This window comes from Amaranthus tricolor, chromosome 1, assembly GCF_026212465.1.
Source record: "Amaranthus tricolor cultivar Red isolate AtriRed21 chromosome 1, ASM2621246v1, whole genome shotgun sequence".
Lineage (NCBI taxonomy): Eukaryota > Viridiplantae > Streptophyta > Magnoliopsida > Caryophyllales > Amaranthaceae > Amaranthus > Amaranthus tricolor.
The window spans coordinates 38,752,632-38,780,471 of record NC_080047.1 but is presented as its reverse complement, the minus strand read 5'-3'; the positions used below and the strand labels follow the sequence as shown (position 1 = coordinate 38,780,471).

Genomic DNA, 27,840 nt, shown 5'->3' with positions numbered 1-27,840 from the left:
TATGTTTCTTATATGATTATTTAGAATTTTGCAATTAACTGTTATTTCAATTTGAAATTTAATTATAATCATTTCTTTATAATTTTTTCTAACTTATATTCAATTTATGTTTTCATATTATTATTGAAATTTGATAAATAAATAAATCAAATAATTATAAATCTAAAATATTAAATATTAAATAATTAAAATTAATTTAAATAATAAATTACATTCTAGTGTAGTAATTATTTAGACTACTATTACGATGCTAACCATAGCTACCTAAATCGCTACTGCTACGCGCAATCTCTTGTCAAATTCGACTGCTACCGACCCACTTCGAAAAAGGGCGCAGAAACCGAATCATAATCAGTTAATCACACAAGTTGACCTGAACCCCGTCCCACTTGTTCTTTTCCTTTCGGATTGAGCAAAACCCATTGCTCCCTTTATGTTCAAGTTCAAAACCCATCAATCATCATCTCTGTTCTTCAACAAATTCTGGTACATTTTTTCATGATCATCTTACTGCTTAGCACTTACGCTATCAAATGCTTAAAAGTATTCATTTAATCAACGTTTTCCCACTTTTTTCTGTGCGTTTAAAGAGCTATTAGTCAACCTTTGAAACGCCCACAAACAACTACAACTATAGGATTATATCTACCCTTCATTCACCCCAAACAGTAATCAATACCCAGTTGATAAATTATTCAAATAAGTAAGTGATCTTTATCCTCCAGTTAAATTTGTGAAATTTGCTGAATGTTCCTTTTGAAATTTCAAATGGGTATTTCGGTATTTGTCGTTAACTAACGGGTCTTTGATGTTGTTGTTACAGTGTATCCAAAGGTGAAAGTAAGATCGTTAGAGGGAGATAATGATAATTTTGATTTCCCCATTATTCCTATTGAGGGTTTTGATTCTTTCTCAATTAGAGATTCTAGTCCTCCTGGTATTTGCTCTTTTCTTGTTTCAATCATCAAATTTATGGCTGTAATCTTATTAGTGTATTTCTTTTTATTAATAGAAGTATGATTATTGATTGTTTTTGTTCATTTTCCTGTTTAAATGGGTTTTTGAAAACTTGGGATCCACCAAGTCCGATGCTGAGCTCCTCTTATTCCTTGATTATTAATATTTGAGTGCATTGTAATCGTGATCGTGATCGTGTTCGTGTTTATGCATTCTCAATCTTATTCAACAAACACTTTTACACTATATTTGAATAGCAAATTAGAGAAAAAAGAAAGAAAGAGAAAGGAAGGGGAGAGGTAAGGAGGTAGAGTGCACCCTGTTTGTTTAGAAATATTTGAGTGCATTCTCAAAATATCATCACATTATTTATCAAAAATTGAAACTTGTTATTGAAATAGAGTAAATTGAAACTTGTTGGTATGAGTTGTCATCTTCCTTTCCTCTCCAAATCATGATCAAAGTTCCTATGAGCGAGATACACTGGATATGATGATTATGATGCTGATGAGTAAATCAGCGGTGGAAGTTCAAAGCATGACCTAAGATGTGAGCGCCTTTTCTTTCTGAGAAAAATAGGTGTTTGATCAAACCTAAAACCTTGTTTGTGCAAGGAAGTGAGGAGCAGAACTAAGAGTTCATGACATGAACTCTCAGTGCTTCATACATAAACGTCCACAATTTCAGAGATAATAAGGCGCAGGGACTCATCGACACATCTGCACGAGCTATTTCTCATGTCATGGCTAATGTATTCGTATGTAATGCAAAAGCCTTAATTCCAAAATACACAGACACACCCAAATTTAGCTCCCAACTCTTAACATCCCATGTTCTACAAGGGAATTGTTAAGTGGCATATGTATAGTCGATAACAAGAATTGTGTCTGGATAAATCAGTATCTAGTTCTTATTCCCTTAGGATATATGCCGTCTTAATTAGAAATCATTCGACGCTCTTGCGTGTGGCTCTTATATGTATCATCCTTGTCTTCGGTTCAAGCTAAATGATGACTCATGTTTACTAAGATTTTGTAGCTGATGTGTTAAGTGATGTTTGTATATTTCTCCCCGACTGTTTTCTTTTCTTGTTTCCTATTCGCTTACATGTTCATCGATTTCGGTTTCTGTTGTCAGTAAAAGGAGTTAAATTGGCAGCATCTGTTGCCAGGATACCGAGGTCATACATTCCAAGATCGATTACTCCGCCCCCTTCCTTGCCAACACGTACGTATATCTGTTTTTGCATAACCAGATCTTAAGTTGATTTGTCCATGAATTCTTAGTTGAGGTGATGGTGTTTTATCAGCTGCTGCAAACAAGAGTGAATTGGAACAAGATGGTAGGAAACCCCGTATCAGAGCTAGCTCTATCCCAAGGCCACGTGCTGTCGTTTCAAGCCCTGGTAATGGCTGTACAATTCAGTTTTCTTTTTCTTTTTCTTTTTTTATTTTTGATTAGTGGGAAATGTTGGAATCGCATTATGTCTAATGTCATAACTTACGTGCTTAAAAATTAATGAAAAACATGCAAACATATACTAATCAAGGGTATTTCCCTTTTTTGTTTCGGGAAATGATCATGAGATTGTGGGTTGAGAAAAATGTTTGTATTGTAAAATTATACTCCCTCCGTTTCATATTCTTTATTACACTTTGACCAAAACTTTGAGAAATTTGTCGTCAATGTAACAAACAATATGAAAGTAAAAAAAAAAAAAATCATGTTCTGCAGCAAGAATATTAGTTATTCAGTTGAGTGGCCTGCTCAGTTGTTATATCATTATCTATTATCATGTTCTGACCATCCGATTTTAAGGAGACAAAAAGGGAAACAACTTGGTAAAACTAAGCAGATTATTAAATCCTCGATTCTTGTTTAAGATATGAAGAATCGCTTTGTTACCCATCCATTTATTTCGTTAACTAGACGAAAAAGTGTTTGTTAGTTTTGGTTCTAATCAGGGACTGTGGGTACAAGATGAGCTAGTAATTCTGTTGATGGATTCAACAGCTAGTCAATCAAATCTGATTTGGAGTACCGACTTAAGATGGAAACATGCAAAAGGATGAGATCCAGGTTTATGTACATCGGGCGTTTTTCCCATATACGTGAGTTCGACACATACATTTGTTCAGGATATGAGTGATCTTTCTTAACCATATTACACTCAAAATTCCTAAGATTCCTCACGATCCGTGAAACTCTTCTAGTTGAGCTACTATACAGCTTATAAGTGAAGAGTATGCTAATATCCCACTTTCTTCTGTATAATAGCAAGCCTTCCTGGCTCCTGCCGCCTTAGTCATCACTGATCACTGCCCTTTTGTCTAATTAAATTTATCTTTTTACTATTTCTCTATATTTACCAGTTCTCGAGTACAGACTCCAATCTTTCAGGATTAAGGATATGGCATTGTTGTTGTGTTGTTATACCAGTCCTCGAGTCAACAGAAAAAAGCTTAACACATTTCAGGCTGTAGAAATTCCTGGACTGATTGCCTTTCTAATTTCTTTGTTCTGGTATTCTAATTTTTTCTTTCTAAGCGGGTAAGGCGTCACAGAAAGAGCAATGACGTAGACGAATTCCTTTTATCAGGAAAACTTTTATTGTTCTCTCTTGTATGTACTGCGTGTATTGGATTCGGCTACAATGTTGCCGCTGTTTATTTGACTGTGATCTTTCTTTTCATTTCAGATAATGACCAAATTCTGGGAACTAAAAACAAAATGAGGTTACAACGACCATCAGCGATGAGAACCCCAACCTTGGCTCAGAGCAGGCAACTGGAAGGAAGGTCCACTCGAACGATGAATACTAAGAAACCGTTGAAAAGCATTGAAAGTAAGGCTACTACCCATACAAAAGATATTAAAGAAAATAAAGGATCGAATACAAATGTAAGCAAAGCAAAACCCGGTGAAAATAAGGTTGCTACTCGTGTGAACGATGTGAAGGAAAGGAATGTATCGACATTACATGTTAGAGTTCCGATATCAGATATAAGTAAGGCGAAACCATGCTTCATGGTTACATGATTATACGTTAATGTTGATATGGTACTGTTGGAGTTATTACTATAAACTTACACTTAATCAGTGAAAGGTGTCCAAAGTATATATTTCCCCTCGGGGTGATCATATTCGCAACTGAGATTCATGGAATCTGTTGTGCTTAGGGTTTTGACGTAAAACCATGGAATAAAAACAAGGTCGTTACGTAACGGCTGCTTTGTAACAACTAACAACTACGTGAAACTCTGTTAGTTAGTTAGTTAATTAATGAAAGAGGATGTCCTAAGAATATATTCCCCTCGGTGTGATCATATTGCAACTGAAATTCATGATTTTATTGTGCTTCGGATTTTGTTTGTTTTTGGCTTACAACCATGGAATAAAATAAGGCAATTACGTTATATAATAGCTTTGTAACAGATTTTGCTTACCGATATGCCAAGTCTAATGAATTTAAACATATTAGTCATTATAATCATTATTTTGATGTATGTATTAGATTTTACTATTAAGCTTCAATATAAATATATTTTTTAAACTACTTGAATTATGTAATGTGATTGTGATGCCTGAAAAACACGTCATAACACTGCAAGATGCTGCTTTCGCGACATCATAACCGTTATCGTAATCGCAATGAAATTTGTAATGTTTTTCTATGATTACAATTATACAAGTGTTTAGTAAAAATAGTTCTTCGCAATTTATAACTGTCATCCAGACGTAAGTTAAAAATTCTCAAAATAAGCTTCATAAAATTTTAACTCTTAAAATAAGCATTTTTATGTCAAAGCTGAGGTTAAATATTTATTCGCTGTTACTAGAAGCTGTTCAAAACTATATATTTGTTGTTAGAAAAGAAAGACAATGTTATAATTTTTTTTAAAATAACACAAAAAAGCTATATAATTTTACATTAAGTTTGTTTGTGTTTGCATCAATCTTAATGCAATAATAATATCAATCTTAATGTCAAACCCTATTTCATTGATACATATGGTTTGCTAATGACATCATATTATAAGTGAAATTGAAGATTAAATATGTTAAGTTAGATAATTATAAATGTTGATTTGTGACTGATTTGTTAGTTATCAATGTACAAATTATTTAATTTTTCTAATTGATCACTTAATCAAAAGTGATTATTTTAATACACTAAGGGGGTGTTTGGTATGAACTTTTTAATACTAAGTAAGGGATTTAATTACCATTACTCCACATATTTGTTTGGTATGATATTAGGTTAACCCAATCCCTTTCTTGAGGGTAATAGATACCCTTACTTTGTTACCATCCATTTATGTTAAGTAAAAAATTCTCATTCTATGATCAATTAAGTGTTTCCCTTAGATTTTCATACCAAACAACATATAACTACAACCCATACCCTTACCCTTACTCCTCTTTATCATTTTCCTTTCCATTACATTTTATATTCCCATATCAAACACCCCCTTAATGTATATGGGTCTATCTAAGTAAGATGATTTCAACATGAGATCATCTCATTTAATTTGTGTAAAAAGAAAGGAGAAAAAAAAATAAAACTAAATTAAAATTAAAATAAAATAAAAGGTAAATAAAAGAAGGAAAAAATAGATTGCAAGAATAATAGAAGCTTGGGAATTAATAGAAGATTCGAAACAGTTTCTAAAAATTGTTTTTATTTTATTGTTTTTAAATGTATTTTTTTATTTCTATGATAAATTTCCTTTTTTAAAAATACTATTTTTTTTATATTCGAAAATATATCTTTTGTTCTTTAGTTGTTCCGAAACTAATTTTGTTGCAGCTAGAATAAAAGAAAAAAACATAGGCATATGAGATGTTATTGTATTCGTCTCGGCGCATATTTTTATAATATTAAATTTTATAATATGTAACTTCGGATATAAACGACTCGACAAACGCATTGGACGGCGCAAAAATCATAAACAGAGAAAGTATGATATAATAGATACCGAGAGGAAAAAAACCAAATAATAATCAAATTTAAAACTTTATTTAACAAAAGTGAGACATGATAGGATTCCCATTTAAATCCTCAATTCATTATTATTTATTCATCCTATGTTCTAATTTCTCTTAATTTTCCTCAAATTTCATAACTCTAAAATAAAAAAAATTCCAAAAAAGGGAAATGTGATGTTTTTCCTCTATTTTCTCTTGCGTCCAAACGTGACTCCCCAAATTCCTGATTTTATTAGATCTAGGGTTTTCATCTTAAACCCTAGGTCCTCCTTTTTTTGATTCTCTCCTTTCTCTTCTTTTTCATCAATGGCGGCTTCTTATGGTACCGCTACTCAGGTGTTTCTTACTTTCTGATTGACTATAGTCCATTGTTCCTCTCTTTTTTTTACTTCATTTAAATTTAAAATTTTTAATTTCAGGTGGGTTCGTACTTTGTAACACAGTATTATTCGATTCTTCAGCATAGTCCTGAATACGTTCATCAGCTTTACTCAGATTCTAGCACTGTGGTTCGCATTGATGGCCATACTCGTGAAACTGCCTCCGCAATGCTCGTTAGTTTCTTCTACTTTCATTGCTTTTGCAGTAGTTTCGTCATTTTTTATTATTTTATTTTTTGCTTGATTTGTTTTTTATATTTTATTGATTAACCAGAAACAAACTATAGATTGCATATATCCGACACTGCACACACTATAGGTGGAGCCATTTAACACATTGGGGTATTGAAATGTTGTATTGATTAATTAGAAACAGTATATCAGATTTAATTATATTCAAGCAAGAATTTAGGAAACAGGATTTTGCTGTTCATAAATAGTACTCCTGTATTTTTTTTTTACTTTTGGAAAAGTCCATGAACAGAAAGGTGCTAACTTGGTGATAGGATGTAATTGTCGTGTTGTTAAGAAAACTAAATTGTTGAGATAAATGTGGGGATTGAAGTTTGGTAGCTGGCCTAAAACTCTGCTAAATTTTATTTTGGGGTTACGATGTGATGGGCAAACTTGTCTAATTTGGGTAGGCATGCCTATGGCTGTAAATTACTAACTAGATTAGGAAAGCTTATAAATTTACACGTGTTTAATGAGACGGATGTACTCCGTATATTGGTGAAGACTTCTTTTCTTGAATACAAGGTGTCAAACGCTGATCATGAATGAAAATGTATTACATGTAATGATGTAATATTTGCTTCAATTTTCATTTTGAATTATTAAATTTCAAAAAAAATCCTTATTACTATCTACTTGTTTGTTTTCAAAGATAGTAATTGTCAAATGTAGGTCTTAGAATGTTGAAAAGGCAATCATGAAAATTGCAGTGGATTGTGGGAGTAACAGAATTGATTTGGCTCTTAAAGTTTCTTTCACAATGTCCTCACAAACTTGCTCTCAAAATAGTATGTCCTCATGGGTGTGTAAGATTATTGGTGTTTTGCAGCTGTGCTTCCATTAATTTTTTCTTTCTTCTATGTTGGGACCGAGGAGGGAGGAACTAGGGCCTAAGAGATGAGTTTGTAGTTCGTAGAGAAAGAAATGTATACTTTATGTATCATGTACATCTAGAGGTGTTCATTCGGGTTAGGTGTTTCAAGTCGGCTTAAAATCCTGTTTTGTGTCCACATTGTTTTTCACATAATTTTAATTTAGTTTGATGTCAGATAAAAATCGAATTCAGTTACAAGGTTGTGTAAATATTGGATTGTTGAGTCTATTTTTGCACATCTATACATATATGTATAGTTGTGCAAAGAGAGAGCATCATAGGAGAAAACATTATTTGATTTCTGTTGAGAGATCGACATGAGGATGAATTTTGACAAAGACAGCAAACAAGTAAACATGAACGACTTATGTCAGTATCTCTGCATGACATGTCGGAGGGTATGTACCGACACTTGAAGCTCACACTCGTGTCTAAGTAACATAGAGAATAGGGCGGGTGGCATTTTCTACGACACTTAGAATTACTAATAGCTTGATGATGTTCTGATCTGTGCATGAATGTCATGAAAATCTTCTACTAGATATCATACATGTTTTTTTTTTAGTATTGAATAAGAGATGATTTATACATTATGTGAAGCGGCTCATCTACCAAATTATTATTTGTTTTGGATATTTTAAAAGATGATTATCCTCTTTGGGTTCTTTTTGTGGCCTGGATAACTGGATTATTGGTGCTGTAGTTTGTGATCTTTTGATGTACATATTTTCCATATGCGTTTTTTCTCCATGCTTTAAATTATTTCCCACCCCTCCATGCTACTAACATACTTCACACTTCTGTCTTTGCAGCAAATTCATGCACTTGTTATGTCAACACGTTTTACATCAATTGAGATTAAGGAGGCACATTCCCTTGAATCATGGAATGGAGGAGTAATTGTGATGGTCACAGGGTCAGTACAGATTAAGAATCTTAGCAGGAGGAAGAAATTTTCTCAGACTTTTTTTTTGGCTCCTCAAGAAAAAGGTTATTTTGTCCTGAATGACATTTTTCACTTTATTGAAGAAGACCAAGTTAATCCATATACAACTTCAGTCATGGTGCAAGTCAACCATAATGCCAAATTGAGTGCTCCTTCACCCATGCCAGAAGCAGGTGTGTAAATTATTGATGTCTTTGGAATGCTCAGTTTTTCTACATTGGCAAGGACACTTAGAGTCATAGTGCAAAAACTAAGCCACGTCGCATTCCATGGCTGTGTTGTAAAGGATTTTGAAAAACCCTAACCAATATTTCCCGTGTTTCAAAGGTGTTTGTAAATACTATTGCGTCCTATTCATTGTGTACATCCTATCCTCCCAAACCCGCCTAGAGAAGGGAGCCGGTAGGCATTGTGGACTATGGTAATGGTATGTTGTTGATCAATTCTTTTAATGGTCATACCTTATAAGTGCCTGAACTTATAACCAAAGCAGAATTGTTGATTATTGTTTATGAAACTTTTAGCCACAAGGTGTAAATGACTGCTGACCATGTTTTTTACCTTATGCAATGCTAACGATTGAATGATTTTCTTTGACAGTACCAAATTACATGATGAGTGGAGTAATGCAGGCCAGAGACTACATGCCTCCTAGTGACATCAAAGAAAATGGTTCGGTTGACAAGTTTTTGGTGGCTGAGCAGAGGTTGCAGCAACCTCCTGAGGTTGAAAGCATCCTTGAAGACAATTCTAGAGAACAGGCAAATGGTTTTCTTGAGAGTCCAATAAAACCCGTACGAGAACTACCTCTAGCACAGATGGAGGAATTAATTGAAGAACCTCAGAAACATACCTATGCTTCTGTTGTATGTGCACTTTGCTCAAATAATCTTTGAATTAGCTCTATTAATAGTGTTTTCACTTATAATTCATACACAAGCTTGACTTTTCTTCATATTAAACTTATACCAACTTTTTGTTCTTTACTGAAGTTGCGCGCTGCTAAAGTACAGTCCGCTCCATCTGTTGCTTCTCCGTCGTTGTCTAACAAGACTGTGGCACCTGCTTCAGAATGGCAGCACATCTCACTACAGAACAATCAGCAATCTGCTGCCACACCAGCCCTGGAGCAATCTAGTTCAACACAGGCTGAAAACGATTTAACGTCGGACATGGGTGAGGACGTCTCAGCTGCAGATGATCGAGGTCAGCTATGTCCCTTGTTTGTTACTGTAACTACATCTCTCACAACCCTAAATCAGAAGAACACCAAAAAGTTCTTTATATGATTGCAGATGACTGTTTATATCTTCCAATAATTTCAAATTTTCTGAATACAATTGTCGTTTTCAATTTAATTACAAAATATTGTTTTTGTCTGGTATTATAATGGGTTTATTAGTGACATGCACTACATGTTCTCATCATTACTCAAATGCAAAGTAGTCCCTCTGGCCCATGAAATTTGCCCCACTTCCCTTTATAGTCTGTCCCACCAAATTTACACCATTTTGCCATGACTCACACTCCTTATAAAATTCTCATTCATGCATCTAACTTAACTTTTCATCTCATCCAAACATTTCTTCCACTTTTCCATAACATAACATTTTACTCACTCTTCTTGATTTTCGCGCCCATTGCCAATGAGATCCTTACTAAAGCTAACAGTTGATGTCAGAGCCCTGCCCTTTTAATCTATCGGGTCAATTTTCTTGTTTAAAAGATACTTTAAAGCATGTCTTCTTTTAGTTCATACTTTCTCCAACACCTATTGAAAAATGATATAATTATGAATTTTTGGTGCATATACATATAAATGAAAGATTTATTACCTACTCTAGATTAGTTGGAAGTTGACTTGTAGCTTCTGTCTTCTGGGCTCACGGTTTTCTGTTTTTATTAATTTGAAGCCTCACTTTTTGTGTTTCTTGGTTTTGTCATTTTCTTTATCTTGTATGATCTATTCTGTACGAATAACCTGTCACTGTTATTTTAGGTGAAATAAAGTCTGTCTATGTGAGAAACTTATCTCCAACTGTTTCTGCATCCGAAATAGAGGAGGAGTTCAAAAAATTTGGCCAACTTACTGGTGAAGGGGTAGCCATCAGGAGATTAAAGGTTATTTTTGCATTCCTGTTAGTTCGTTGTTTGAATTGTTAATTTGTAGTCAAATTGTTAATTTGTAGTCAGATTTGAAATTTCTATAACCCTCATATGTTGTCTGACGTAAACAATCTGCAGGATACTGATGTTTGTTATGCGTTTGTTGAGTATGAAGATATTGCTTCTGTCCAGAGTGCAATTAAGGTTTGTAAAACATAGCCCTATGTTTGGGCTTGTTCAATTCTCATCAAGTCCCTTTTAAATGACTTCTATTCCTTTGAGTTTGTTGCATAAATTTTTTTTTTACTAAATTTTAAATATTTGGTAGAGTAAGAGAATAAGACCAATAACTAGTTGATGGAACTTGGAAGGTATATGTGGATGAGATGAAGAGAAAAAAAGTGGTTGTGGATGAAATTAGGAGAGAATATGAGACCACTGTCAAAAAGTTAAAATGTTACAAAGCTAAAGGCCGTTAACCCAAATATTATACCCTTGCAAAGCTAAGGGCCATCATCCCGAAATATTATATGTAGCTAACTCAAAGGGATATAGGTAGTGCATCATGATGGATGTTGTTTCTGGTCCTATTGGCTTTTTAAATTCATTCTATTTTTCATCATATGCAAGATATGACTTTTTAGCCTACATGCACTTGTTGCCTTGGTTTAGAATTGTTTATTGTTGGAGTGCTTTTTCAAGAGGCTAGCACAATTTGGTGGGGCAACACAAGTGAAAGGATAAAGAAATATGGTGGGGGAAAAAGGGAAAAACTCATGTTGACACCCTACAATAATGAATTAGGCAAACTCATGGGGAAAAGAGAGTAAACACTAGCACAACTTTAGTTTCCAAAGATGGCAACAATTTTGAGTAAGGAGAATCCCAATAGTGCAAAATATATATCTGCTGATTTTGATCTCCTGTGCTGGAGGTGCACTTTGGCGAAGGTGATGTTCTGATGCACAACACATCACCTAAGTGCACCTCGCACATTTACAAGAGTGCAATCATGGGCTGTGATTGGTTCTCTATACTTATCCGGCTATCACCTCTGTATCTTTTCCTGTTTAGGTGGCAGACTGACCATAACAAATGCTATTTGTTTTTATATTATTTGCAGGCCGGTTCAGTCCAGATTTCCGGACGACAAGTATACATAGAGGAGCGGAGAGCAAACAGCAGCTTTGCACGTGGTAGTATGTAGACCTTTTCTGTAATTTTTTAGATGCCTTGTTAAGATGCTCTGTTCTTGTTTATTGAACTAGTCCTATCTTATATTTTTGACGTGTCAATAAGTTTCTGCTTGAGCTTCTTTGAGGCTTTGACATCTTATATCTCGGCCAGGACCCTCCCCCTCTTTTACTGACCCTTTGTTTTAGCCCTGTCTCTGTACAAGCTGACTAAGGCAACGTACTTTCATTTTTCAGTACCCAAGATGAACATAAACTTCTATTTTCGGTATTTACTGTGTGAACGCTAAATTTTATGCTCCCATGTTGTGAACTGCTTCTAAACAAATTCTTCTAGCTGTTATTGTAGCATTTGTCAATACTCAAATCTCAATAGGATTAAAGATAAATAATTCTTTGGTCTCGGATTGTGATAGACCTTTTAGTAAAATGGCTTGTTAAAACGTGCTTTTTTATGTGAAGTTTCTGATGTTTTCTATCAAAAATCAATCAAAATCAACCTCTTTATTTTCACAAGTATAAGACTGCGTACATGCGATCCCCAAACCTGCCTAGGTGGGAGCCACTTAAGGCATGTAGTGATGGAATGCTGTTATTAACCATAGCATCGTCAATATGTTTGTGCTGTAGTTGCTGTGTTCCCTGTAAACTCATCATTGAATGATTTGAATCTGAGCAGGGAGAGGTAGAGGGAGAGGCAGGGGTACTTATCAGCCTGATGCTTCGAGGGGACGGTTCGGAGGTCGTAGTTATAGCAGAGGCGGTAGTCAAGCTGGAGAACGGGAGTTCAACAGATCGAGAGGATACGGGTATTACAGACAAACTACCCGACAAGACAGAGGGTATTCAGGGAACCAAGTGAGAAATGATCAAAGTATATCGGAGTGAACATTTTAGAAAATAGAGAAATTTTAGTGTTATTTCAGCTCAGTTTTGGAAAGGCAATCATATAAATTTATACTAAAAGTAATTTTGGCATTTGAAGAAATGCATTTTTTTTGCATTGGCTTAGAATATCTTGCCTCTGTAACTGTTCATCTTTTCCCTTCATGTTATGGCAGCTATGGCTCATAAATTTTTTGGTGAAGAGAAAAATGGTAAAAATACTTTGATGTTTTTCACTATCTTCTTCTAGTTCCACTCGTCATTGGACCAAACATGCCATCTTTTTTTTTTGGCAAATAAAATTCTTTCATTCACAAGAATCAAACCAAAATACAAGCCAAATAAGAAAATTTCGCCTTTATTTAATTTGCATTAGTATGCAAACGGGGCCACCTTCTACAAAGGATGTCCCTGCCCCACTCTTCATATGCACAAGTGCAACAAACATGCCATCTTTGACGAAGTTATTCTTGGACTGGAAGTTATTGACCTTTAAAATGTGTCAAACTCAAAGGAACATAATGAATACAACATTAGTGTAAGAAAAACAAAAAAGAAGACATAATCATGTTTATTTACGTATATGTGAAATTATAAGTTAGTATAATACACTAATTTTAGGAAAAGCCCTAAAGTTTTGAATTGTTCTACTTTGGGCTCATATAAAGATGATTATTGAAAATCTAATTTGACATTTTTATATCTTTTGGTGACTCTTCAAAAACATGTCTTGATTTTAAATATAAAAAGTTAGATTGTTATTAAATAGTGAAATTATAGGGCTATTATTTAAATTGAATGGCCGCTTTATTAAACACCTCTAGTATCAAGAAATTTATGTGTATATTTTTTAGTTAAATCTTAGTTATATTAGAATTTTTTTAGTTCGCTAAATCATTCCTAATAATATATATAATATTATATATAATATCATGTTCAGTATTCTTAATATAAATTAAAAATCTATAACTCAAAAATATTACCATACCATTAAGTTGAATTTATTATTTGAACTTCGCAATCTAAAATGCTAAAGATAAGCAACATATTACCTATACATGGGTATGAAAAACATAAAAGTAAAGTTAGAATATGAAATGTTACTACCCAATATTAGATTTTAATAAATTAAAATTGAGCGAGAATATCTGTAAATAAAATTCAAAATTTTTCCCCTTTTTTCTCCATATTTTACACTAATTCTACATCTTTTGCATCTCTTTATGTTTAATTTTATTTTGTTATTATTTCTTATTTTCTCTCTCCTATTTTATTTTTGCTTCCATTTTAATTTAGTTTTTGTCACCCTCTTCTCATCGTATTATTCTAGGACGATGATGAGTGGGTGACCCTTGCAAAATTATCACCATAATTCTATCAGATTTCTTTTTGCAATCATATGATTTTGCAAGCACATCAAATCATAAAAGAAAGCAACAAAAAAATTAAATAAAATGACGATTTTATCACCGTTTCAACTATTAGAAATAAATATAATATCCGCTCAAGATGTTGCCGAGGTTTCACGGTCCATGAAAACCTATGCGGTTGCATGGGTTCACCCGGATCGAAAGCTCACGACTCGTGTCGACGACAACGGCGGAACCAACCCAACATGGAATGACAAATTTATCTTTCAGGTAGATAACCAATTTCTTCAATCAGACATGTCTGCCATCATGATCGAGATCTATGCACTACATTGGTTTCGCGACAAGCATGTGGGAACCGTACGAGTTCTTGTGGGCAACCTTGTTCCTCCTCAAACAAAGGCTTATAATCAAAATCACATTGGCATGCGTTTTGTGGCACTGCAAATCCGTCGCCGTTCAAGTCGCCCGCAAGGGATCTTAAACATAGGTGTGACTGTCCTCGACAGCAACATGCGTAGCATGCCATTGTATACTCAAATTAGTGCCGTTGGGTATCAGAAGTTGATGGGACAAGATGAGCTCCATAGCCATCAACAAGGAAATAGCAACAAGAGTTCAGGTCAAGTTAAGATTCGACGTTCAAAAAGTGACAGGAGTTCCGTACTCGGTAATAACTACGATATCTATAACGATATTACCCTCCATAAGCCAAATAACGCAACAATCAATGATTCCGATAAAGGCTCTATGATTGGAGTACTAAGGAATAAGAAAGGGGGAAACTTTATCTATGATAAGCCCTTATCAATAATAAATGGAGTTGAGGCTGCATCTAATTTAGGTTTAGCTGTAAAATTAAAAGCTCAAAAAGGGAAAAAGGCAGAATCAATTGTCGGGTACCCGACAACTTCATCAACCAAAGAGATCGCCAATAAAAAGACGTTTTCAACCAAAACTCGATCCGACATTGGAGTTGTACCACCATTGTTAATGAAGGATTTAAAGGGACTAAAGAAAAATAATAATGAAAACAACATAGGCTATAAGAAGCACAATTGGTTGCCAAATTACACAATGAAGAAAGACTTACCAGCCGGGTCAATATGGTCAGAGTCGGAAGTAGGCCCATCACCGTCAGAAGTGGCAGCAGCAATAGCACATGACAGCAAGTACCAAAAGATGGACGACCGGGGAAGTTCAATAATAATGGACGAAACATGGAGTGGCATAAACAAGACCGAAGGGGTTAGAACGAAGCTCGAGAGGTGGAGAACAGATATACCCACAACTTATGATTATAGTTGTTCATATAGCGGAAGTGGTAGTACAAGTAGCATTTTTCCAAGGACTAACCATACTCGACGACACACTGCTGCCGACGGTGGAGGAAAATTCTCCTGCTTTAGTAATATATGTGGGTATGAGTGCTCCATTGTTTGTGGTAGAAATGAGGACGATAGCAGTCATGCTAAAGGCAAGTATCTTGCCCACGCTCCTTCCTTAGATTCTATGTCTACTTATTTGTGAGTCCTATAGCTCCTCAATCTAGTTTTGTTAGTGTATCTCTCAGTATGCCTTATCTAGAAGAATGAATTAAATTGTACATTGATAGTGAGTACTATAATCTCCAATTTGCTCTACGTTCAGTCACTTGTTACACGATATGTTACTTGGACTCGGGTACTGATGTCGAATACTGGTACGTGTCCAAGGGTCGGATACGTCTAAATTTTCAATTTTACGCCTAAAATAAAGTCTCTAAGTGCCATACCAACGTCCGATCATTAAGGATCGGACCCGGGTACGTGAAGCAAAATGAAGAGTCCTAGTAATCCCCATATAATAATCTTGAAAACTGAGAAAATTATGAGGATCCATCCATAAATATTCTACGCAAATTTATTAAAACGTGAAAGCTGAAAATGAGAGAACCTTTCACTTATTTTCAAACATGACAGAACCTGTAACAGAGCACTGTTCGCGTCAAATGTTTTCTTGTTTGTCCAAAACAACAGAAGGGGTTTTTCTACAAATGAAAATATTGTGGAAAATGAGATGATTACTGACCCATAAAGCGCACCGATTTATTGTAAGAACTCTCTTGGATCGGTAACAAAGCCGGTCAAGGCTGATGCTGCTGCAGTGTATGGAGATGCCAGATATATTTGCCCTTCTTTGTGGCCCATTCGGCCAGGGAAGTTCCTATTTGTTGTTGAAACGCACACCTGAATGATCAATTAGACGAGTATTCAAACAATAAGTTATCATAAACGTCGTTTGTTTTTTTTCAAGTGCAGCATTTAGTTTGGAATGCAAAATACTAAATGATGAGCATAAAGCGTACTAAATGGCCATACGAGTAGAAAATGAAGAGTGTGTGATCCCCGTTTGGATAGGTGTAGCGTGAACACGGGGCACGCTTAGACATCACGCCATAACAAATGTCCATTCAAATAAACAGTGCACTCAAATAGGAATTCTCAAAAAGAAATTAGTGCACTTAGCCCTCAAGTAATTTCAAAACCAATGAAAATCCTAGGCTAAAGCCCCAGAAGCAAGACCTAATAAAACTGGGGAATCAAACATCAAGTAATTTTATGCAACACTTAAACCAAGAAACGACGAAAGCATTGGGTTTCTTCACAGAACACCAAATTCTTTAGAGCAGAATAACTTTGCAGCAGAAGTCACAAACAAATACGTCTATCAAGTTTGAATATAGAACAGAAGTCACAGACACACCATAAAACAAATAGAGTAGTACAAATTTTCTATTTAGAAACATTCTTTTAATTAGCTTGTGGAAGCTAATTGCAGTTATCATGATTTGCTAATCTTCTAGTGAATCACGAATCCAACAAAGCACATTATGGTCGACTTTGGGCTTTTTTGGGCCGTTTTGAGCAAATCGGGAATTCAAAAGGGGCATTGCGTCACATGATTTGCGAGTCCAAAAAAAGCACATTATGGTTAATTTTGGGCTATTTTTGAGCCAATTTGAGCAAATCGGGAATTCAAAAGGCTAATTAGATAGGGGATCATCCATAATGGGAAAGAGAAACATGACTCTCATTTTCCTTAGTGATTCTTCACCTTTTTTTCACTTCCAGTTCCTTTCCTTTCCCAATGGAATACCCAAACATCCCAAGAGTTTCACACAAAAATCCTAAATTCATTCTGATGTGATCAGAATTATTTTTCTCCTTTTTATGTGTACAATATAGAAATATAAGTTTGATATCAAGAATTGAGTCTTGTCTCAGTTGGAGCAAATATCACTTTCTCCAGATAAGGTGTTGGGTTCGATTATCACTTAGCCCTCCCCTTTCCTCCTACCTTAGGGAACGAATGATGAAACTAAAATGTGTTGCTTATTGGAAAACTAAAACACAACTTAGGGAATGAATGATGAAACTTGAATACTTCATAGCTCCAATGATAATAAAATAGCAAAATGAAGTCAATAGGATAGACATCTACAGGTCTAATAATAAGCACTGATAACTTTACAGTTAAATGAATCCTTTTTTTTTGTGTTCTTTCAACTTCCATGAAACATAGAATACTATACAAGGAAACATCCCACTTATATCAAAGCTCGCATGCACCTCTCTAAAAAAGGGTAAAGATCCAGACACAAAGTATTCCAGATATTGAGAGTTCCACTGCTTTCATCACGCCTAGTTAGTGCAAAATATCAGTCACATCACATTGTAAAGGTTTTAGAGGTTGCTGCGATCGTAATATAGGCCGCGACAATTGCAAACATCAACAATTCAACACAGATAGCAAAGCGAACCGCCAAGTAGTTTAGCGACCCTTAACGCAACGTGACCACGTCATAGAATTCGCACTATGGCTGCACCTTTTTACTCATGCTTCTACGGCGGGCGAATTTCGGGTTGGATCGATCTCGGTTGGGCTAATTTCAAGTCGGCAGAACTTTGGTTCGGGTTGACTCAAATGGCCCAAGTATTTTATACAAAAATTCTTAATAAAATTTTTCCTAAAAATAAATAATAGTAATATTTTTATTTTTATATAAAAACATTTTCTTATAAAAATGACCAATATACCGCTTTTAAGGCTTTAACAAAGACATTTTGACTCAAAATACCAGACTAGAAATGTAATGGGGCTCGGCCAAAAACCAATTACTTTAAATTGAAAAAAAAATTAAAAATTGAGAAAACAGGTCAAAATAGTTAGATTCATGTAAAATTGGGTTTGACCCAATTTTTTTGTATTTTTTGGGTTGGGGTCAAAATTTCCGGATTATGATCCACTAATGTTCAGTTGGATTTCAAGTCAATTTACGGTCGATAAAAATTGACTGGTCGATTGATGCTTAATGACAGAAACATTTTCTATAATCACCCACAAGCCCACCCAGCTTTTTTCCTCTGACCATAGTTATGTTGTTTAATTGAAAATATACATTATCGCCCATTTTTAATTCAGGCAAGCCAATACCTTAATGACAACAAACAGAAGCTCGACAGTGAACATGGAAAATATCTAAGTCCTTAAAAAATGGCCGGATATCAAAATGGAACTACATTTATCAAATACGTACCATTGGCTCATTCATCCGTGCATATGTGTCTCTAGGGCCCCCAAGACAAGCTCCACAGCCTGGACTACCTGGTGTGTCACATCCAGCTTCTTCAAATATCTGGGCACAGGTCTTACCTCCAGATCCAGGAACAGGAAGAGTGTATACATCCAACCAAACCTTACGAATATTGAGAACTTAATTTGTCAAATGTTCAATTTCTTACATATAAAATAGACAAATTATGACATAACAAACCTTCTGGGTGGCAGGGACCAGAAAAGTCGGGACTTTAACCTTTTTCCCCTGTAAATATTTCAAAATTAAGCTTAGACCCAGATAGCGCAATAATCTTACAAATAGCGACGACATAACATGTTATCACAATCATTATCATAAGAAAATCCACAATATTTCCATAGGTATTCATTCATTGTGAGTAAATGCTTTAGTTAATTTTTGTTTGCCTTCGTCAATTAATTTTTTTCAAAACATAGGGTAATTATTTTTCTTTTTCAGAGGATAGAAGTTGAGTTTGGTATGAGGTTTCTCCCAAGGCAAACAATGTAGTTGAAGTCCAGCATTAATGATTGATACAGGAAAAACAAACATAACCTTCAATTACAGATGCAGCCATGGACAGGACCTTGGGCTACATAGACTATGCCTACACGCTTGTAGTTCTACTACAAATGTTGCAATTAACTTTCTATGGATGTTGACCTTTTCATGAATCTATTTTTTTTAAGTATTATTCCTTGGGTTGTTAAATCTACATAGGTGATTTTAGAATTCTTGAGGCAATTGTCATAATATATTTCAATTCGGCATTGAGATGTACAAACTTTTAGTTTTACTCTATATTGATCGGTTAGCTTAGTGGAAAGAAGAATCAACATTTCAAAATTATGATTCCAAGCTACATATATTTCCAAATATATTAAGCTTCCATGCTATTAAGCTTTGTTTAGTTAAAAATTTGGAGGGGAAAAAAGGAAGAGATTTGAAGGAATTAGTTCGCTTAATATTGTTGATGACCAATCTTCAAAAGTGGAAAGATTTGGAAACAAAATATTGGTTCTTCTCTTCCTATCCTTTCCTTTCCCTCTTAAACAAACAAGGGAAGTTTTTTGATCATCCCCTGACTTTCCTTTTCCTTCCCTCCCTTCCCCTTCCCTTTTTTTCCTTTCCTAAATTCTTTTCCAAAAATAGTGTAAGCAATAAAGAAATGTAGTCTTACAGCTGCTAAGAACACTTTGGCTACAGCCATGAAGTCTTCTATTTTCCCCCCAGTACAAGATCCAATATAGACTCTATCAATTTTGACATATTTGCACTCTCTTGCTAAAGCACGATTATCCGGGGAGTGAGGCTGCAAAAGAATTAAATGTCATTAGTTAACATGATTGATAATTTAAGTTACATAATTAATGAAGAAATAACCCAATGGAAAATGGTCTTCTTCAGCTTCATGTAATGTTGTTTACCTTTGCAACAAGAGGTTCCAACTTTGAAACATCAAACCGATATTCAGACAGAAACCTAACAAAAATCCAAATAAATAAAAGAACTTAATAAACTTTAATGATAAAAATGCTCGAATTAAGCAGGCATCATTTTTATATTTCCCAAAAGCTACAATTACTTATTTCATTGAAAATTCATGCATCAAAGAATTTAAAGAGCTCATCCAAAAAATAAATAACTCGGAAACAAATAGGGACATACATATTAAAACAAGATAAGAAAAATGTCATCAATCCTGTACTGGAAGGAAAACAGAAGCAAAAAAGTACAATGTAAGTACCTTGCTTGATCATCACCATAAACAGGTTCATAAGGAATAGATGTCTTATCCTGCATAATCCCCAAAGACAAATCAAAAAGATATTTAATCTATCAAGAATGCCATGAAGTGGACATAATGAAATCAAAAACGTTCTCTAAATAGTTGACTGTAATATCGTATAGAACGACTATCCTCTTTCTTTTTTCTTTTTTGGATATACGATAAGGATGCCTTTTTCGTAAATACATAAATAATAAAATATCCGCCCACCGTGGCTAATGGTTCATGACATGCACTAATGCACCATTCGCAAGTAAATAGGAGTATATATTATAAACCAACAAAAAAAAAATAAATATGGCTAAAAAGGACAGCTTAATGCACAAACCTCAAGGTATTTAAATGTGGTAGTATCAGCAGGAACGACCCCATTCTTTCCTCCTGCCTCAACAACCATGTTGCAAAGGGTCATCCTTTCTTCCATCTGGAGCACAACATAATTATAACAAGTGGCTTAGGTGTGCACGTAAAATATCCAATACGCCACAACCCACAATTGGAAAAGGGGAAGGAAAAAAAAAACATATAAAATGTACTCACTGTCAAACGCTCCACAGTGGATCCAACAAATTCCATTGATTTATACGTTGCACCAGACACTGATATTTCACCAATTATCTGAAAGCCATCCAAGAATATTAGTGAGAACTAACTAAAAAAGACGAATCAGTCATTAGCGATGAGATTGCATCAGAGATAGAAGTAATCTACAATGTCACACTTACTTGCAGAATTAAATCCTTTGCAAGCAAATAATCAGGCATTTCTCCATCCAGTACAAATCTTAATGTAGGAGGAACCTGAAAGATTGAAAGTAACAAATATATTCAAATATGCGACATTATAACAAAACTCCAAACTGATTCTCAGCTTATAAAAAAACTTCAACGAAGCCTCTCGTCAGGTTATATCTCATCTTAAGAGGCATTTAGTGGAACCAATAAGGGGCAAGCCAAGAAGACAATTTATATGCAGCTAAGAAAACACCATAAAAATAGACTTGAGATTTGTATTTGTACACGAAATTCACTGATACAGAAGAGGCTTGTAGCAGCAATACCACAGTTCTTCAGCAAATAGGAGATGGTTGGTAAATCAAAGCAGATCAATTCCTTATATGAGTGCTACTGAATCAAAGAGCATAAGAGCTAAAAACACCGAATAATGCTTAGTAAAAACACAGATTGATTCCTTGTCAACACTCTTTGAGGTGGGCTATGAGTCCAAAGTGGTTAAAAACATAGTGCTTTTATAGCAACTTAAGCACACTTGGATACGCGTCCACTCTCACAAACACATTGTTATAAGCAACATACTAAGGTGTTTTCTCAAATTAAAAAACCCCATCACATAGATGGTTATTAAGGTTTTCATACATACCACGATGGTGTGTAGAAGTGGGTGCCCATAAAATAAAGAGCGTCCTTGATCCTTCACAATTTTGCCATTTTGTCATCCCTAGTCTAGTGCACATGCCTTTCTTTACTGCAAGGGGCTATCTTTGAGGAGTTTGTTTGTTGTAAATTATTAGGTCAATTACTTTTGAGTTGTAGGGTTGAGACTAGGGGTGTTCATAACCATACACCCGAGCGTTTTGGCTACCAGAAAACCCAAATACCCAGTCGGGTAGTTGTTTGAGACTTGACTCTTGAGAGAAAATTTTTTTGTTTGAGACCTTAAAAAAAAGTAAAGGTATCAGAAAAGGCGGATATTCTACCAATTTTTACTCAATTCTTATCTCATGAAGAACATCAAATTTACAAGTATCACTGCTCTTAAGAAAAATCCAATTCTACATCACTCATATGGTTCAAAGCTTGTTAAAAAAAATAAAGTTTTTGTTCCTCAAGACGTAGGGGGCTCTTAAAACAAATTTGGTATTTCCTTTCATCAAGCACTCTCCGAAGCAATTCAGAGTATGACATAGAAAGAAAAAATTCAAATCAACTCATGAAATGGATACTGTAAAATTATACAGAGGTAACAAACCTTCAGCAATATTTTTCCTGTGCCTAATACAAATCCAGCATCAGTATTGCCTATTCCAGTGGCAAATTGGCCAAATGCTCCAGCGTTACAAGTATGAGAGTCAGTCCCCAACAAGACCTAAGGATAAATACAAAAGTGAGATTTACAAAATCAGAAGTTTATAACACTTAAAATGACCAAGTCGCCAAAGTTGAATAGACACCTCTCCAGGTCTACAATGACCCTCTTGAGCTAGAGCAACATGGCAAACTCCTTTGTAGTCAGGATTGACCTGAAAAGACAACGATGTTAAGTATCAACCTACTAATGTATAAAGCAGAGCATATTTACAAGAAGCTTACCTTAAAGTCAGAAAGATCTGTAATGTCATAGAAGTATTTGATATTTTGCTCCTTCACAAAGTCCCTCAAAATATCAACATTGCGATTTGCACGTTCATCACTAGTAAAAATATAATGATCAGGAATAATGACGATCTTTTCACGATCCCACACCTTCAATAGACAAAAGAATAAGACAAAAAAAATTCATTACACTTGATTGATTCAGAAATCCGTTCATTAGATAAAAATGGAAGGTTACATCATGATCAGGAAATTAGCAAAGAGATATATTGAAATTTAATAGAGTAGAGGGTGCTTGTTCTTTGTATTTCCAAATATATCTTCATGGCATTCTTGTTTGATATAAATTTTTGTGTTTTGTACATTTTTCATGAGATGGGCTTCCATCTTAATATGTTTCCTTTAAACTATTTACATTAGCATTCACACTTTGTTTGGATAATAATGTAGGAGGGAAAGGAAAGGAAAGAAGGGAAGGAAATGGAAGGGGAGAGAATAATGAGGAAAGCATCCCTTGTTTGTTAAGGAGGAAAAGGAGGGAAGAGGAAGAAAAAACTCATTCTCCTTCCAAATCTTTCCACTTTTGAATAGATTTTGTCCATTAACAAAATTAAGGAACTAAATCCCATCTAATTCCTTCCTTCTAAATCCCTTCCCTCAAAACTTGTTATTCAAATAAAAAAAAACATCCCTCCAAATCCCTCTTTCCTTTCCCACCAATTCCCTCAATTTAAACATACATAGTCAGAGACCACTTTGTCGTCAACAGCGTAATAGTGTTCAGATGATCTTACTATATTTATTGAACAGAAACTTGGTCCTTTACAAGTCCAATAATAGATAACTTCATGGTCCTCATCATAAAATATTTTTCTTTTTATAAATATAGGTCGGTTTTTATTGAATTGATTTGTATAGGATAGCATAACATATTATAGAGAGGGTACAAAATGGTTGTACACATCTTTAAAATTTGCTTCATTATGTTGGCTCTCAAGTAAGTTTTCTAACATTTTTAGATTGCTGTAATGAAAATCGGATTTAGCCAATTTCTTTTCTTCCTCGATGCTTCATGTTATTAGTTTCTGGGTTGTTCCCAAATGCATAGAAGTTTTATCAGGTTTCATCACTAATGAGGTGCCTTCCTTAACTGATTCGGGATTCAGGAAGCAGCCTGCTCCTGACCTTGCTCGTAATCATACATTCATACTCCTCAACCTGATAACAACCTGATACTGTCCGTGAACTTTCCCTAAGCCCGATGACACCCTGCAACTGTCTGTGATCTTTCCCCTAAGCCCATTAACATATCCTGTTAATGTTGTTATCCTTAACTCAGCCAGACAATGTCCTGATACTGCTTGTAATATTATATTTTTTAGCATTATTGATTTATCTAATATAATAGGAAGCCTCGAAAACTGTTTTCTTCTGTAAATCAGTTTATTCTGAATTTCGTTGGGTTTGTTCATTACAGAGTCTTTAAAATGAAAGCAGAACATAATTTTGAGGGTTGTAAATTAGTTTGCAATTGTTCTACTATTACTATTGATTGTTAACGCGATCAAAGAATCATTAGCAAAAATCTTGGGACGTGACTTGCCAGTCATAACTGGTCGCCTGCAATGAGAATCGCTCCCATCACCAATGCAACTAGCTAACAAAATGAGTTACGAACAACAGACCCCTTTCAACACCAATGCACGACAGAAATATGGCCGTTTGCAACAGCCTTACGACCAGATTTTCCATAGTTAATACCTTACATGTATAAAATACAACAAGAAACACCACCACCACCACCACCAACAACAACAACAACAATAACAAAACCTTAATCCCAAAAGATTAAAGTCAACAAAACACCAGAAACAACAACAACAATGCCAAACCCTTAATCCTGAAAGATTAAAGTCGACTAAAACCAGAAACACCAAAAATTTAAAAATTCCATGATGTTGAAAATACCTTAGCATTCTGGCCAAATTCCTTCTTGAAGATACCAAAAGAACCAGGTCCACAAACATCATGAGTCATCAAAACATCAACATTAACCCAAACATTATCACCTGGATTTAATTGGGTTTTCTCAGAAGCCCTAGCCAATATCTTCTCAGTCATTGTCATTGCATTTTTCACCTAATTCAAATAATCCCCATTAAAACCCCACATCTCAAAGCATCAAAAAAACAATCCAAAACTTTTCCAAACACTGTAAAAATATGAAATAATAGATGAATTATAAACAAACCGAGCCAGTAGTAGAAGGTTTGCGCTGTGTTTGGTGAGGAGCCATGACAGAAACAATGTTCTTCAAAGACATTTTCTTGTATTTTGAAGCTGCAAATTGAGTGCAATTGAAGGTAGAAGAGGGGAAAGCAGAAAGACCCACATCGTTCTATGCCCAAAAAAGATGGAATTAGAAATCAAAATATGAAAAGATGATATTCTTAAAGGGAGGGAAGTAAAAGGACGAACCTTTGGAAGGAAAGATGATGATGGTGGAGAGATAAAAGAAGAAGTCGCCATGTTTAGGATTTAGGAAGGAATTAAGTCGTCAAATTTGGGAGGTTTAAGGATTGTTTGTGTACTGTTTGTTTGATGTTCGAAGAAGACAACTCCTACTATGTTTTGTCTACCGAGTAGAGTACTGAATTCGACGGCCGGTGACAATCGCGTATAGAACTATTGTATTTCTATCCTTAACCTGAATTCAAACCTCGTAGAGCTCTACAAGGCGGTCTTATCGGTAAGACCATTTAAATAAAAGTAGTCTAATTATCTAATTTTAATTTTTTACAATACACAATTATTATGTTGATCAACTTAAGGTCATAAGTGATACTTTAAGGTCAAAATTTAAGGTTATAATTAATCACTCTATGATTTTAATGGGACATGTAAGATCCTGAATTCAAACCTCATAGAATTCTACTCTCATCAAGTTTTGCGACAGACTATCTTACGCTAAGACCACTCTTACAAGAGTAGTCTAATTGTCTAATTTTAATTTTTACAATATACAATTACTAATGTTGATCAATTTAAGGTTATAACTGATACTTTAAGGTTAAAATTTAAGGTTATAATTGATCTCTCTATGATTTTAATGCGACTCGTTTAAGATTGTAAATTATAATAAACACTATACAGCTGATGACGTATAATTGCTTTAGATTGATTACTTTAATGTTTTTAATTGATCATTTTTAAACTTATTGATTATCAAGTTAAAGATTTCCACTCTATTGTTGTAATTAATTATTTTAAGATCAGAATTGATCACTTTAAAAAGGTTATAATTAATCTATTTAAGGTTATATACTTTAAATATCATTTTAAGGACAGAATTAATCACTTTTAGGTTAAAATTAAAAATACATTAGTGAGTATGTGTTTGGTTCACTATAAAACTGTCTTTCTTAATAATTTGTGTTTTATTTTTCTCTCGATCTATCTTATAATCCAAAAATTAAAATTAAAAATAAAAACGGATTTAATTTGTGATCTAAGTAATGATTAGAAAATATTGGTTTTATTTACTAAAAGGACTTTTGCACTAAGTGCCTAAAACAATTTTTTATCGAAATATACTAAGGAGGTCTCATTAGTCATTTCTCTATTGAGAGGTTTCATCAAATTTGCAAACCATTAACCAATCTTGGTATATAAGGGAAGATGAGGACTTAGAAAAGAAGTAATTCATACATTAAAACTGTGTTGAAGGATTGTTGGGTTCGATTTAATATGAGTAGTTTATATTCTATAGTTCTATATATTCTGTCTTATATCTTATTTTAGGAGATGAGTCGTATTTGACATTGAAATTGAAAATATTCAAAATTCCTCACCTTTTTTCTATAATTTTTCCTAATAATTATATCATTTAGCTATTTAACTCAAAATAGAAAATGTAGCAAATTAAAAGACGGAGAAAGTAACTCATTTTGACAAAAGTTCTAAATTTATCTTTCTGAAAATTAAATATTTCCTCCTTCATTTTAGGTATTTATTCCTTTTTTTCAACTTTTCTTTGTTTTATTTTAATGATAATGGATCGAAAGTTGTAAAATTTTGGGTGTTTTAGGTTTGATGTAGGGTTGGGATTTCAAACTTAAATTTAGAACTTTTAGTCAAATGAGCTGTGTTTTTTTTGTTATGATAATAGAGCTACAAATTATTATTCTTTTAAAAAATAGTCATATATATTCTTATTTAAACTTGATAATCATATGGTTTACGGTTTTATTGTTGATATTTTTTCTCTTTGGGTTGAAATGGAACAATTGAGTTTGGATAAGTGTTAAAAATGTTAGAAATTAGGGAAGTAAGTAATATTTATAAGTCGAAAATTCTGATATTTCAGGTACTTTTTGCCCCTAAAATCCTTAAATAAATACTCAAGTATTCAAAAAATTATGGGCTTTGGTCCTGAAGGGTATTGGTACCTTCTAAACGTATTGGTGACGTCAAAAATTAGGTAATAACTTTTCGGGTTTAGGGTTGAAATAAGTTGTGTGTGCTCAGTGCTCACGCACATTTAGTGCCATGAAATGTTTGCCCGCGCACTAATAAAGGCAAACTCATGCATTACTAAGAAAGTTGCTCTGAAATGCTGAATTTGGGTCTTGCTTATGCGCGCTCTTATTGGTCTGCGTGCAAGCCCACGCGTAAACCTGCAATGCGCACTAAAATTTGAATAGTCATATCTCTATGATTATTCATCGATTTTGGGTGTATAATATACTATTTTTACCGTAAGATCCTAAGTTTTGAACTCCAATTAAAATCATGGAAGAAGCTATTAAGGTTTGAGAGATATGTCTGTTTTAATGAGACCTTTTGTTTTCTCTTCTTGATTTCATTGTTTTTTCGTTTTTTATCATTTTCTTTTGCTTCAACTCATAATTGTTTATGATTTAAAGTCCAATTTACATTCAGATCCATATTAATGTATTTAGAGATTCTAAATCAATTAAATATCACATTTTAGTCAAAGAAATCTCTAATACAAAATATTTAATAAAAGGACTAAAAATCACATTATATTCAGAAGAAGTAAATCAAAAACCTACTCATATTATATCAAAAACCAATAAAAAGCAACATGCGAATGAGGTAGTTTATTTTTTCTCCTAAATCAAAATGAAATTGAATTTCATAGGG

General features: G+C 34.2%; 4 protein-coding genes across 6 annotated transcripts; 3 read left to right on the top strand and 1 right to left on the bottom strand.

Moving 5' to 3' along the window:
- Window positions 1-325: 325 nt before the first annotated feature.
- LOC130817689 (uncharacterized) lies at window positions 326-4,501 on the top strand. The gene is made up of 5 exons (XM_057683539.1): window positions 326-703; window positions 824-937; window positions 2,095-2,184; window positions 2,267-2,362; window positions 3,656-4,501. Coding segments are annotated over exons 1-5 (642 nt in total). The 5' UTR covers window positions 326-702; the 3' UTR covers window positions 3,997-4,501.
- A 1,566-nt stretch (window positions 4,502-6,067) lies between these two features.
- LOC130817671 (nuclear transport factor 2-like) lies at window positions 6,068-13,138 on the top strand. 3 transcript variants are annotated; one of them, XM_057683527.1, is made up of 9 exons: window positions 6,068-6,282; window positions 6,366-6,500; window positions 8,247-8,553; window positions 8,981-9,246; window positions 9,373-9,586; window positions 10,380-10,501; window positions 10,625-10,690; window positions 11,610-11,682; window positions 12,359-13,137. In XM_057683527.1, exons 1-9 carry the CDS (start codon window positions 6,253-6,255, stop codon window positions 12,565-12,567), a joined length of 1,422 nt encoding a protein of 473 aa, XP_057539510.1. In that variant the 5' UTR covers window positions 6,068-6,252; the 3' UTR covers window positions 12,568-13,137. The 3 variants fall into 3 exon arrangements, with proteins under 3 accessions (XP_057539510.1, XP_057539517.1, XP_057539503.1); XM_057683534.1 differs by having other exon boundaries at window positions 6,079-6,282; window positions 11,610-11,679; window positions 12,359-13,138; XM_057683520.1 differs by having other exon boundaries at window positions 6,079-6,282; window positions 11,610-11,685; window positions 12,359-13,138.
- Window positions 13,139-14,015: 877 nt separating this feature from the next.
- Window positions 14,016-15,464, top strand: LOC130810513 (uncharacterized). The gene has a single exon (XM_057676612.1). It carries the CDS (start codon window positions 14,019-14,021, stop codon window positions 15,462-15,464), a length of 1,446 nt encoding a protein of 481 aa, XP_057532595.1. The 5' UTR covers window positions 14,016-14,018.
- Window positions 15,465-15,818: 354 nt separating this feature from the next.
- On the bottom strand, window positions 15,819-25,430 carry LOC130817667 (3-isopropylmalate dehydratase large subunit, chloroplastic-like). The gene is made up of 15 exons (XM_057683505.1): window positions 25,153-25,430; window positions 24,926-25,072; window positions 24,643-24,813; window positions 22,672-22,824; window positions 22,533-22,601; window positions 22,331-22,447; window positions 21,067-21,141; window positions 20,882-20,959; window positions 20,670-20,765; window positions 20,300-20,349; window positions 19,980-20,034; window positions 19,733-19,864; window positions 18,751-18,798; window positions 18,514-18,672; window positions 15,819-16,162 (listed from the first exon to the last, which is right to left on the bottom strand). Exons 1-15 carry the CDS (start codon window positions 25,201-25,203, stop codon window positions 16,022-16,024), a joined length of 1,542 nt encoding a protein of 513 aa, XP_057539488.1. The 5' UTR covers window positions 25,204-25,430; the 3' UTR covers window positions 15,819-16,021.
- Between the last annotated feature and the right edge of the window lie 2,410 nt (window positions 25,431-27,840).